We start from the raw sequence: 14,430 nt of genomic DNA, 5'->3' as shown, positions 1-14,430 counted from the left end.
ATATCATATTTATGCTATTCGTTAACTGAATGTGCTCACCATGAGGCGACCTGTGTGCACCGCATTCAGTTGTAGAATATCATAAACGAGAGATTCAGTTGGGTCTCTCATGAGAACCAAGTTGATTCGCAAATGAGTGTATTTCTCGAAGGCTCAAACCAACTTATCTACTAGCTTGACAAAACAACTGACGGTCAACCATTCGCGCCACCCTGGGAACTAGTTAGTCACCATTGGTGATCAGTAGTCTGTACTTGGGCCATCCGCCCAAAAAGCCGCGAGGGACCATCTTGGTTGCACCCTGCAACGTTACAAAGACCAAAAAATATGATTTTCCAAGCTAGCATTATATGTACATCTCAGCAAGACCTCCGACTTTCGAAACCTCTGACTTGAAGCCAACAAGTCCGCTATAACCAACCTGTTTTTTTTTACAGATCAAACATATGCACTGCTGGAGAATGCCTCTTAACGATGGTGAACATGTTGAGCCTTTCTGTCTACCGCAAGTTGATTCTGGTAAGGACCGCCCTTCACGACCACCTTCGAGATAATGGCAGACAGAAGGAGATGGTGAGTGAGATGATTCAGCCGACTGCCTATCCCTCCCGAACTTTAGACGAGAAAACTATGAAACGTCGATATCGGAGTCTTAGAGCTGTGAGCCGCCGGTTTGAGCGGATATTCGATTATTCGTCAATCACCACACAAATACAGGGATGATATCCCCCAAGAGTTGTATGAGTATCAGCCCCCCCAGCTCGGCAAACCCCCTTCTGGTTAGTATGAGAGGTAGAATCTGTTCCTTCTGACTGGTGTCTTCAGTTATCGGTAAATTAGTCTCACACACAGTTCCGGTAAGAATTCCGCCTCTATACACGCCCCAAAATAATTGTTGAATGCGCAAGAGGCTTGAAGACAACCAGACCAGGAAGGTTTCAGCTCGGACAAAGGTTGTGTGGGTTGTGTGTTGATTTCCGAAACACCACGACAAACCTTAGCTGCAAAACTTCGCCTGATTCATTGAATTTCGTGCTTGTTCCGCCCTTATTTGCCCCAAGTCAGACCGTTCTCCTTACTGATAGTGATCCAGTCAACAAAGGCTCAAATCGGCGTTTACAACGAAGAGGCCTCTGAGTATGAGCTTACCTCCAGTGTTAGGTAACGATGTTCTTCAGCACCAGTGGTATTCGATCGGGTGTGGTAAGTGGATAAATACTCTGACGTCCAAATGAGCCCAGTTTTCGAGTCTCAAATAGAACGATGACAATATCTTACTTAGCAAAGACGTAGAAGCTCTACAAACTAATCTTGACCGAGTCGTCTACTACTCGGGGCTCATCGGCTTGCAGTAAACCGCAGTAAGGCAAAATTCTATACTCAGAAAGTGCTAAATGGGTAACCTCTCTCATGGAATTGAAAGCTTCATTGGACCTGGTTTTCGGCACCGTCAGGTTAGATTCCGTTTCGGCCAGCCTCAGCGTACGGTATCGGTTGTTGGACTCCGAACTAGCTCTCAGTCCTTGCAGGTCTTGCGTGCAACCGTCGTATGGGACATTCATGGAGCACATACTCCTTTAGTGGCAGAGAACTACTGTTACCCTTTCCGATGGCTCTCCCCAACGAGAAAAGAGGTGTAGGCACCCGCCTGTTGACAACATTTTCCTCACATGTTATGATTAATTAACTGTCATATTAGAGTGCGCGCAAGTCTGCTCACTTCCAGCGGTTGAGCAATCGAAACACATGGGGCTCTCCCCAACACCGTGCACACGAATTGTCAACCTTTTTTGGCCTAGTCTGTCACGAAAAACACAGTCAGAAGAGCTCAATAGGAAATAAACTCTGCCAGAGCTGCTTTTTTACAGGCATGGCTCCATCACAGCAGCGATGATCTGACCACAGTCTTGTGCAAGTTGGAAGCTAGAATCGTACACAAACAAAAGAAAACATCTGAGTAGTGGTGTTTTCCTCATGACAAATGCGGAAGAAAAGTGACACGGTTGGCGTAATTAGTTGTGTTTTAATTGCACACAATGAACGACAGACTAAAACTATTGGCCAGTAGAACCAGTTGACATTTTCTCTTGTACGGGACGCACACAGTAAGACCTAGGAGCGCATCGATCCAAGTTATTTAATCCAAGCGGTCGATAGTGATACATTCACGAAGTTTCACTGACTTACGAGAACGTAGTTCAACGTAAACAAAGCCGCAACCAATGGTAGACTATTAATAAACCAGAAACGTTTGTGGATTTTGTGTGTGCCTTTTCTTTCGATGACGTCAAAAGACTAAGTAGAGTTGTCACACCAAGCGGTGATTACCCAGGGGCATGTCAAATTGGCTTCCTCAGACATGATCGAACAAGCAAGTGTGAATCGACCGACCTGTGTGTAAATAAACCGAGGTCCAGCTAGAGCAACAAAGTTAATGTTTCTTTAACCGGAATACCGCCCACATAATTGTGAGTAACTGCGTAAATTTAGTTCAGTTTGGTTTGGGCTGATCCAAATGCCTGAATAACATGTGAATCGACCGATGAATAACCAGAGAACCGACTGCTCTGGTCTGAAGGTCAGCTCAACTCAGTTATCCTTAGTTTGGCACAAATGAAAAGGTGTTTTTGGTAACCTTTTCGGATCTGTTCCAGATAAACCCCGCCACCAATGCGAAAGTGCATTGCGAACAGTTAGGCCCCGCCACTTCGCGCCAACTCCAATTTAATGTACGCACACAACCTTGACCTATTTTTGATGAAAACAATTCCTTATCCGCATCTAGGCTCGTTTTGTACAAAAATTTTCTCCGTCCAAACGTAAAACCTTAAATGAACTTTCTGATGCTTTCAACTCTCATTCATGACGAGGAGAGGGCAATACGTTTTTTCCGAAGCCACAGAGTGATCCATCAGCATCGTTTACACAACAGTGGCCACCAAACGACACTTTCACCTGTTTCTGACAGGTGGAGGTGTAATGCTCGACATTGTTGGCAAAAAATCGGTCTTCGAAAGGGAAATTGGCTGGAGAGGTCTAGGATGAAGTTTCGGACAGTAATTCTATTCATTTATTGCTGCTCCAAAAATTTGGTAAAAATCAAATTCTGCTTAAAGGAATTATCTACGATCGACAAGACCACTGTTGACTGGAAGAACTTTCTTCGCAAAGTTTGCACCTGGCGGCTTTTGCAGACTCCAACAAGTTATCGGCGGCCCAGGTCTACACGTCGAGCTCGATGAAACGCTAATATCTCGTCACAAAAACCACGCGGGTCTAGTCCTTTCACAGCAGTGGATTTTCGGAGGGGTATGCCGGGAAACTAAAGAGGTGTTCATGTATGCAGTGCCAGATCGAACTGCGGCCACTTGGATGGACACAATCCAGGCCTGCGCCACTCCGGGCTCAATCATCATATGCGATGTGTGGGCATCATACCAAGGAATCGAAACGATAATTGACATAAATTATACTCATAAAACGGTTAACCATATTGAAAACTTTGTGGATCCAACGACTGAAGCTCTCACCATCGAATCTCTTTGGCACGTCTACAAGATGCAGAATAAACGCCAATGCGACACACACCAATCTTTAGTGGACAGCTACTTGTGTGTTTGTTTGGAAGCCAAAGGTACCGAAAAACGGACCTTTCATGCAAATTATTAATGACATGTCCCAATTGCACCCCCTTAAATAAAAACTAAAAGTACACCTTTTATATCCTCTTTTTTCTAATCTTTTTTTTGGTGGGGGAGGGTTAATATTTTGGCGGGGCTTATCTGGAAACAAGATCCACCTTTTCCATCACATAAACTTGGTGCAGAATATCTATCTGATTGAACAAAAAATAAAATAGCGAGATTGTCATTTTGTTCTTTGTTTTGCGTGTTTATTGGCTCGTACAACCTTATTTGTTTAGAAACCTTTTACGATGATATGATACATCACTCCGTTAGCACACTTCACGATACTGAGCACTTTTCACCCAAATAGTATGAGAATAACCGTTTTTTCCTTGTCATCATGGGCTGGCTATGGGGAGCGATTCGGTATCGCGACGGGAACAGCTCATTCATAAAGATAACTTGTTTGAACCTGTTGCTTCCACATTTGGATGACTTTGTGGATGGCTCGTCAAGATGCACATATACAACTGGCGCTGCCGAAGATAGGTACTCGAATTAGGCCTTAGCAACAACAGTCTTGCAGGAAGAAAGGTTAATTATTTCCTGAAAGTCCCTGTTCGGCAGCCCTCTACCAGTCCCGCCCTTGTTGGGACTCATCACAGTTTCGGAGTTTCCGTCAACCGTATGGTCTACTCTCACCCGTACTGCACCACAATCCAACTGGGATTCAGGTGAGCCTCTTGTTGAAACCGAATTGATAAGCAAACAAATGTATTCGAAAAAATATTTCCAATTTTATCTTGTCTTTCCGACAGGATGGCGCGTACGAATGGATCTGCGATCGGTTTGTAATTACCCCGATCCGCCAAGCTAGGCTTCATCACCAGTCGACTGACTGTACTCACAACATGACCTTGACTGGTAATGAACATTGGCCACAGAGCCGCCTAGCTCGAAGAACAAACCAGCGACCACAACTGCTGATCATGTCTACACTTGCACACTTTGCTGCCAGACCCTTAGTAAACGAAGTAACACAACGGCGAAATGCGGTGTCTTATCGAATAAGGGAACAATTAGTCAATCTGCGAGATGGCGTTTCTTGAGAAATTTGCCTTAAGATCCAGTAGAACATAAGGTTGACGGGGACTGCACCTACCTGATGAGCTCGAATGGGAAGGGCGAAACCGGTCGTGGGCTGTCGAAGAGTTTCCACCAACCTTGTGAGCAGTTTCCTTTATGAAAAATACTGCGATATTCCGAATATCGTGCCCACTGAAACATGAGGCGGCCTGTGTGCAACACATTCAGTTGTAGGATAGCATAAACGCGAGATTCAGTTGGGCCTCTCGTGAAGAACAAATTGCTTTGTAAATGAGTGTAGTTCTAGAAAACAGTCCAATTTGGGTTCAAGTAGAACATAAGGTTGACGGAAACTAGGGGACTGCGACTATCTGATGAGCCAGAATTGGTAGGGCGAAACCGGTCATGAGCTGTCGAAGAGGTTTTAGCAACCTTGTGAGTAGTTTCTTTTATCGATTTAATGTACTTCATGAATGCGCAGCAAGCGGAAATCATTCTGTCTACCTACAATGTGGTCCTGATGTAGAAAAGCAACAAACTTTTGGTGTCGAAAAGGTCTTTGATGATTTCAGTTTTCTGAAAAAAAGGTGCAAAACTACTAGCAAAAAGAATAGCGTTTCGAGCCCAGTGCTGGTCTTTTTGCCGCTTCTGTATGGGGATTGAGTAACCTGTCTCAGAAACAGCTTCACCAAGACTTTCTTGGTCATGCAACCTTGTTTTTAGGGCCGCGACGTAGATTCGCATTTCATCAGTTCCATTACAACCAAGGTCGACCTGGTTATCTGCTTGATCCAGTAGTGTTTAGACGTCCTACGAGCTAATAGTTAACGGACTTGTCGAAAAACGTAATCATCTCCGATGTACTTGCAAGAGGGGGAAAGTCACGTGAATTGTTATACACAATCTGGAAGAGAGGATGTGAATGTCTGTCCTCAAAGACAGCTTTCGGCACCATAAGCTACCCGAAGGAGTGATTTCAACCCTTCTGCCTCTCGAGCAAAAGGCAGAGCCGCGTGCGCCCACCAACTAACAGGCAGGACTGTTCCAACTCAATTGTACACTGAACTATCGGTTGCCCCCCCCCTGTGCGTGCCCCCCCCCCCTGTGCGCCGACAAAACGACTACTCGGGCAACTCACTATGAATGAGACCCCATCCAGTGCACACATCAGAGCGGCGGTCGTGGCCGAATGATGGCAGGGAGCCATCCGGTACCGGACTCTCAAAACAAAAATCTAGCTGATATACACATCTTATATGTAAAGAATTCCAACCACCTGTGAATGGAAACATGTCACTGCATTCCAGAAACCACTAGATCCAGAAAGACCGACAAGCATGACATCAGTCATTTTCATCATAAAGCTGTCTTTCAATCTCGAAAGTGAATTCACTGCTGATCAGTTCTCCCGTTCGAACAACAAATCGGTCTTGGTGTTGTGTTCTGACAAGAGCTTCGTTTATGTTTTGTGGAGTGATTGTCAACCCCCAAACATCATCATGGTCAAGTTCGAATCCTACAATCCGAACAGCCAGTATGATGCGACTATCGACGATGACAACAAAGTACATTTTGGGATCAAGACAATAGGACGAAAATCGAGGGAACCATGTGGACAGAAGATACGTGACACAGGTGTTCAGCGGGGGTATCACGAGACAAACTGCCAGGAGCTAAGTTGGACAGGTCATCGGGACTATTCTGAGCAGTCAAGATGGTAAAATGCCAGCCAGCCAGCCAGCCAGCAATTTACTGTCTGGGGAATCGATTACCCGACGGGTCGTTTGGCTGGTACCAAAATAGTGAGTGGCTCAAAAGGCAGGTTGACAACAAAAACGGTTCATGTCATAGGTATTGTGTTTCGGCATCTGGATACACTGTTAGAATAAACACAATTGCTGCTGCAGCTGCGTGGAATTTTTTTTATTGATTTTTCCCCAATAAGCGCAGCCTGGACAGTGGAGCCAACTACAAAGTGTGACTTGTTGACATCTTAAAGAGGCCGCAGAAAGATCGATTTTTTTGCAGAAAGTACCTAAAAGTTGAATCTGAGGGAGTTCTCTTCGAATAAATGTTCCCAGCTCAACGGAAGCTTGATGTCACCGGCTGCTAAACACCAGTATCAGCTTGCACACAGTTTTTAAAATAGCTCTTGCAGATTGAGAAGACAACATGTCACATGAACCGTTTTCTGATCGTCTATCCTGACGAATGTCCAGTCTGAAAAGTGCAATTCTCACCTTCACGTTTTCTAAATTTGGAATGACCACACCACCGTACTCCCAGTCACTGCGCACGAAGTTTGCACATGTTAAGTGAGTTCGGATTAAATCAAGCAATTCTCTTCCATTTTCAACGCGTTGTTTATCCGAGACGTGTGGAATCAATAAATTTGTCGTCACTATAATTGATGTCTTGTGTTTACAGCAATGAGACATCATCTTCCCAATTAATAAATTGGCACATCAAATTTGGTTTTGCGAGAGACTCACCTGGAACCCAACTGAATCTCTCGTTTGTGATGTTCCCAGGCAACTGAATGTGCTGCACCAGGCCGCCTCATGTTTCAGTCGCTACGATATTCGAGATATCGTGATGCATGTATATTTGTAATGCACTACTCATAGGGTTGCTGAAAATAGGTCGACACCCCATGACCGGTTCCTCCCTGCTTGGGGCTCACCAGGCAGGCGCAGTCCCTGAGTTTCCACCAACCCTATGTTCTACTTGAACCCAAATTGGACTGCTTTCCGAGAAATACACTCATTTGCAAATCAATTGGGTTTTCACGAGAGACTCAACTGAATCCTGAGTGTGCTGCACACAGGCCGCCTCGTGACTCAGTTAGCATGATATTCGAGATATCGCAGTATATGTTCGTAAAGTAAACTACTTACAAGGTTGCTCAAAACTCTTCGACAACCCACGACCTGTTTCTCCTTTCTTGGGGCTCATCAGGCAGGCGCAATCCCCGAGTTTTCGTCAACCTTACGTTCTAATTGAAAACATTATAAGCGACAGGTTCAGCTGGGTTCGAGGGTGAGTCTCCCTCAAGACCAAATTTTTTTTACAAACAAGTGTATTCCGTTAGGGTCAAACACTCAACAGTTTCACGCTTCCTGAATTAACCACTCCCTAATCGCCCTCAACTCTTTGAGAAATGCATTCCTACTGGACCAGATCTCGACTCACTCACACACCTTCCTTTGAAAAAAATCGCCATTGATTTCACCGTCCGACTCAAGGAAGGTGGAAAAAGTCATGGCAATCAGATGCTCCAAATTTAGGAGATTTCTCCCGTTGGGTTTAGATCAGACAGGTATACCCTCAATCGTCCCAGAATCAGAATAGTTTTTCACTTGTGTGCACCGACCTCTTGAAATTTATTCATCAAGAGAAACAATGACTTCCTTGAGAGCGATTAGATTCCTTGAAACATTGGCTTGAGGCGTCGCCCAGACTACACATTTGCAACAAGCACTGCAGCTTGGTAAGTTGGTGTTCTTTTTTCACGAATTACTTACCAGCGACTAAACTGTTCATGCTTCATCCGTTCTGTTCATTTCCTGTCATTCTATATATATATGCTATCTTGTGTTGAAGAGCTTAGAAACCTCGCCTCACTGTCAGTTTCATATTTTGAATTTGAGCTCGGCTGACGGTAATCAACTGGAAATTACTTTCACTAATTAGTGGGCTATCATACCGAAAATCGGGCGCGGGACTATATTCCGTGTGATTGTCTTTCCAAACCATCAATGACTACTCATAATTAGTGCGACTACATCTCCCGAAGGTTTTCAAGCTTTCGTAATGCTATTCGGTTCGGTCCCATCTTGGTGGGAAAAAAAGCTACGGATACAGCCAGGATAGATAGTGGGTCACTGCTGGAAGCGTAACTGTGTGCGTTGCTCAGTCCAGAACATGTACCCTGTGTCCAGTTTGCGCCGGTGAAGCTGCATGTCAGATTTCAGAGTAGAAATTGTTATTTGGTTGATAAGAGTTACTACTAATCTGTCCCAAAATAATTCATACCAGAGCTTGTTGCCTTCCATTTCCTGCGGACTGACGACCGACCCGCGGCGTCTTGACGAAAATAAGATAGTTCAAATAAGAATGATGTGAGATTCCACAAATCTGAAAACAAACACTTATGACCTTGAACAAACACTACTCATAAGGTCGCTGAAAAGTCATCGATAGTTTACGCCATTCTTCGGGTTCCTCAAACTGAAATTGCACGAAATCCTCGAAACGCACAAACATAAACAAGAGAATGAGCTAGAATTCAGTTAGATCAAAATTGGTGTGCAAATTAGTGTATTCCGCCAGTTGTGTACGTGACCCTTGCAGTGGCAAATTCTGCAACGAGTAGTCTGGAATAGTAGAATAGTGTTTGAGCGATGTCTGCTGACTCTACTGTGGCTTGCGTGCGTTCGATACGAAAGCTTGATAGATTGTGGAGACGTGACCAAACCACCGACTGTCTTGGGAGTGGAGTTTGAATTCTTCGTGCCGTGATCACGCGAAAAAGGATCAATCAGAATGGGCCGTTCAAATCGTGTTAGTCAGATAGTGAGTGGTCCACCCGGAAGCACGAACAAAAAGCAATCTAAGCGCTTTTATGCCGGCCGATGATACATCCAAACATCGAAGCTAATGGCGTTATTCTGTGTCCTCGTAAAAGAGAACCCCTTACGCCCTTATCGGTGAACTGACTTGTTTAGGAGACTTCAAAACAGGAACTGGCAACCAATTTGAAGGCACCCAATGTAAGGATTCGAGCCTGGGTCTGCAATCTTATTCAATGATTTACCTGGGCTTTATCACCCAGGAGAATTCTTTTCATGAAAAAGATAGAAAATAACTTTCAGAATGAGCGTGTGTGAGCCAAAACGAAGGTGTATTTCACTTGCGAATTCCTCTCACTAAAATATTTAGGTCGACTGAATTGTATCACTCTGTACGTCTAAACTAGGGTTACTGCGCCTTACTTCACACGGCTTTGGTCACCTTGAGTTAGTCAGTTGTGCACAAAACTGTGGTTATAACGTTTCAAAAGCGGTCACAGTGCCGGCATTCGTGTGAAAAAATATTCTCAGTTCCACAGTAATTTAATTTTTGATGAGAGATCCAGCTGAATCAATATTCGGGATTATTCACGATACCGCCTGGACAAGTTTACTGAAAACTCTTCCACAGCTCACGATCGGTTTCGCCCTTTTTGGGGCTCACCACATAGGCACAGCCTCCGAGTTTCTGTCAGGTTTATGCTTTACTTGAAGCTCACATTCAGTCCAATAAAGCCTCCGAAACGCGGAGATTCAGTTGAGTCTCCCATCACAACCAAACAGTTACGCAGATGAGTGTAGAAGCCGAATTTGGTGCGATCTGGGTCCGAGAATAACACAGGGTTGACGGAAACTCGGAGACTTCGTCTACTTAAAGAGCCCCAAGAAGGGCGAAACCAGTCGTGGGCTGTCGAGGTGTTTTCAGCAACCTCATGAGTATTGCGCTACGTTTAAAACTGTTCCTTCCCAACCAGCCTGGTAGGAGACACTCGGGTTTCCTGTCCCAGATGAGTTCTTCTATTCGGCCAACCAGCACACGACACTGCTCACACCTTACGACCCTTCCGAGGAAATTCGTGTTCACATGCTATCTTCAATATCGGTTGAAGCTGATCTTATGCACGGCAGTGGTACCAGAGCGGAATTACTCCAGGTATCCTAAGTACCAACTCAACTGAACCCCAAATCAATCGCTATTGAGGAACACTGTAAACGAGATGTTATTTGAAACGCGTTCGAATCTCCCGACTGTTATGGTAGGACGCCCGCATAAGAGACTCATCAGGAGCCACAGGGAAGTTTGTCGTAGCGAAGGTTGCTGTAATATCCCTTGAGTGTCTAGTTGACATACCGCCTGAAGGAAGCATACGGACTGAGCTGCTGTCAGGTTGCCCAAGCCTAGACAGGAGCAGTCTAGATGGGTTCGAACCAAGGAACTTGCAGCAGTCAGCTATCTCAAGCTCGGAAAGGTTATTCGTGGAGTATCCATTCACTAGAATTCAACCGTACCATTGGGAGAGTTATTTGACGTTTGTGACTGTTGGAATAATCCATGACAGCGGATCATGAGCCGAGCAGTTGGCAAGTCAGCTGAGGAAACTTGCCAAGATTGTAATCATCCAATGTGATGAGGTCGGGTTCGAACCTCGGACCTTCGGCCAGTCAAGTCAGCTGAGGAAACTTGCCAAGATTGTAATCATCCAATGTGATGAGGTCGGGTTCGAACCTCGGACCTTTCGGCCAGTAAATTCGCGCTCTAACCACTTGGGCCATCTCGCCCCTATTCGTAACAGAGCACAGTCAATCTTGTGTCGGTCCCTTTAATCAGGCACAGCAACCTATGAGTGTCCATTCGTCATCCACATAATCAACATTCGCCCTCAACGGTGTTCTGAGTGACAGTTATGAATCACTGATATTTCACGCTCCAGTTTCCTGATGATATTGCTTTCTATGTTCAAAACCCCAAGAAGGTGAAGAGCTTTCGGGTATGCAAGCCCTCTTCAAGTTTCAAGTAAACAAATGCTCAACTTTGACGATCAAGTCTGTACTTCTAGTATGATGGCACAACCTCCACGCAAGGATGAGCGAGCCTCTCGAGATTGACACACAGCGCTACCATAAAAGGTCTTCGTGAGGATGGGTAACTATCCTGATGAGACAATTCACCATTCACCTGTAGTCAGATCAGTCCCCACAGCGGATCGATAATGCATTTCGTTTGATCATAAACATGAAAAAAGATCCCTCGGCCGCCACCAACAGCCCGTAATCAAGATGGCTAGTTGAGATCTCAAGCGACACCTGACACAGTCAGCTGGAAGTCGAACGAACCGAGTGCTGAATACTCAATCGTACACCAATGCCACTGGTGAGGCCACGAGGTTTAAAGCTCTGTAAAACGCGAACCTATCGAGGCCACCTCACTGTAGACAAGACAAAAACAACTGTGTAAAAGACGAACACAGCAGCCAAATGTGAGACAAGTGTCTGACCACGTGTGAGCGCGATCGCGAATTCACGGTAGACTAGATCTGATGCAGTTTCTCAAAACGGATGCCGCAGGGTTTGAGATGAAAGCATGCCGGATCGTAAAACGTTGCTTTGCAATTTTCACATTCCCTGGCACTATTGACCTACTGCAAAAGGGCGTGGATCACGCTCAGTTTCGTGAACAACTACACAAACCAACTTCACCGGGCCATCTGGAAGCAATTAACGGTCGGGATAAAATCGTTCAGCTGTATCACCATTTCGGTGCCTAAATGCCATCCCACCAGAAGCCTAGACAGAGGAAGTCGATAGGCAGAGGTCGGGTTCGAACCACGGACCTTCCGGTCAGTAAATTCGCGCTCTTTCCACTGGGCCATCTCGCCCATGAAAACATACTGCGATATCTCGAATATCGTACCAACTCAAACGTGAGGCGGTCTGTGTGCAGCACATTCAGTTGTAGAATACCGTAAACGAGAGATTCAGTTAAGTCTCTCGTGGAAACCAAATTGATTTGCAACTGAGTGTAGTTGTCGAAATCAATCCAATGTGGGTTCAAGTAGAACATAAGGTTGACGAGAAGAGAACTCGGGGACTGCACCTAACTGATGAGACCCAAGAAACCAATCGTGGGCTGTCAAACAACTTTCAGCAACCTTGTGAGTGGTTCCTTTATGAAAAAGAGAACTCGGGGACTGCACCTAACTGATGAGACCCAAGAAACCAATCGTGGGCTGTCAAACAACTTTCAGCAACCTTGTGAGTGGTTCCCTTTATGAAAATTAAAACTACACTTTTTGTTTCCGCATGGCCTCGCGGAGCGTAACTCAAACACAGCCTGATTAATTTTATTCGCGAATTTCCGAGGCGATGTCATGTCTGCAATGTCTAATCTAATCCGTTCGATTGACCAACCACATTGACCTATTCGAGCCGAAACTGAAATACACTCTGGAACTGCTTCCTTCTCCGGAATTTCCCAACAGTCCACTCGGCATCTGAGCTGTCCACAGAATCGTCACAAAAAACCCCACTGATAAGATGGCCCATTTCATTGTTCTGTTTTTGCCTTCACCTCTTGAGTATCGACCAATCGATTGTGAACAATGCCCGCCTGTCATAAACACACGCGTGTGCACTCATTAGCAATGGTCGTCCTGCTGCTGCTCCTCCTCTCGGCTGGCGTGAATTATCCCACCTGGATGTCGTCTAGGCCAAATTAGTGGGCATAACAGAAAAGAAGGATGCAAGTAGACAAAGGATAATCCATTATGATGAGATGGGTTAATGCTCTGTCAGTTTAATTGAATGAAGCGTATACGCTCACTCCCCATCCCGGGCATGCGCATCAAACCGTCACTACTAACTACGCGTGTTTTATTCTGTGTAGTCAGTCTGTCACGGACTGTGGGCCGTGTGCAAACGCTTCCCCACCCAGATTGTTGGCAAACGCGACAACATAATTGCTACCTGCAATTCGATAATGAAAATTAGAAGCGTAGGTTCAATTAAGCCTCGTCGATGTTATTGTTCTGTCGTTATTTTAATTTGTCTCAACGTGTGTGTATGTGTGGGTAGGTGTGTGTACATCAGTTCGAAGACATGCTCCCAACCCTATGTTGCGGGCACACACACACACTGAGAGTCTAAAACAGGGCCAATAACGAGGACAACAACAACAACAACAAAAACGACAAATTAGCGCAATCGCAAACCAGACAGAAAACTCCCTAAATCGAAATCAATCAAAATCCAATCGGTTACAAACTTGATGGTAGAACAATGCAAATCCAAAGTGGTTCGCGATTGGGGAAAACAAGGCGATGATGCACAGGAATAGCGAGTTTAGGGGGGGTGTTGGAGGATCTTACGCGGTGGTGATGATTACAACTCATGTGCTCGGCGAGGTGGAGGAGGCTCGAAAATTCTGCTTGGGTGGGTGTGTAACAAAGCAAACTAACAAAACAAGATATATGGATAGACGAGGCAAGAGGATAATTACCATGAACGAAACGGAAGTACAGAGTTAATTATGGCCTAGACTGATGGGCGCATAATTAGGCTAGCATGGTGAATGTCATTGAGAGATAAGGGGGGGGGGGAAGGCGGAAAGACAGGATAAGCGGCAACAACGGTAGTGGGAAAGGTTCTGATTGTTTACGATACGCGAGAAGTTTCGAGGGCCCAGTGTATGACACATGGCGCAGGGTTCCGTTGAGCTGTGAACAGTAAATAACGGGCGAATGCCACTAATTACCCAACGCATCGCCAAACTGACGTCTGTTCATCCTCTTTCCAGGTCAGTTCACAAGAGAGCAGTTGTATGAATAGACGTCATGGGGATATAGCGTCCCACTAGATGAATTAAGAATGGATTGTTCTATTCATTCGACCAGCGAAATGAGATGTTCCATGGCATCTATACGATTTGGGGCTCGATTAGTGGCCGAATCGCTGGATGACATTTACCTGCTAATCAATCATTTATATCGACTCCAAGTCCCAACTTTCTCATCTCGGGGCCGCCTGGAACGAAAAACCTTGTCCCTCAGCCATAAAAATCAACAAACTGACTGGTTAAAACATGGAGACTAATCCTAAGTATTGTAGGGTAGAAATGAATAGAATTCCCTTGGACCAGAAGCTTCGACTCG

The 14,430-nt window shown here is 45.2% G+C and overlaps 1 protein-coding gene across 1 annotated transcript; it reads right to left on the bottom strand.

Moving 5' to 3' along the window:
- Positions 1–240: 240 nt before the first annotated feature.
- Positions 241–11,499, bottom strand: T265_14618 (hypothetical protein; the record flags this gene model as incomplete). Its single annotated transcript, XM_009174432.1, is given in 6 exon segments — positions 241–301; positions 4,789–5,015; positions 5,025–5,216; positions 7,205–7,285; positions 10,491–10,696; positions 11,460–11,499. Coding segments are annotated over 6 exon segments (807 nt in total).
- Positions 11,500–14,430: the final 2,931 nt, after the last annotated feature.

This window comes from Opisthorchis viverrini (genome assembly GCF_000715545.1).
Source record: "Opisthorchis viverrini unplaced genomic scaffold opera_v5_228, whole genome shotgun sequence".
NCBI classification, from domain to species: domain Eukaryota; kingdom Metazoa; phylum Platyhelminthes; class Trematoda; order Opisthorchiida; family Opisthorchiidae; genus Opisthorchis; species Opisthorchis viverrini.
Note: the sequence above shows the minus strand (reverse complement) of the source record. Positions and strands in the feature narration are given on the sequence as shown.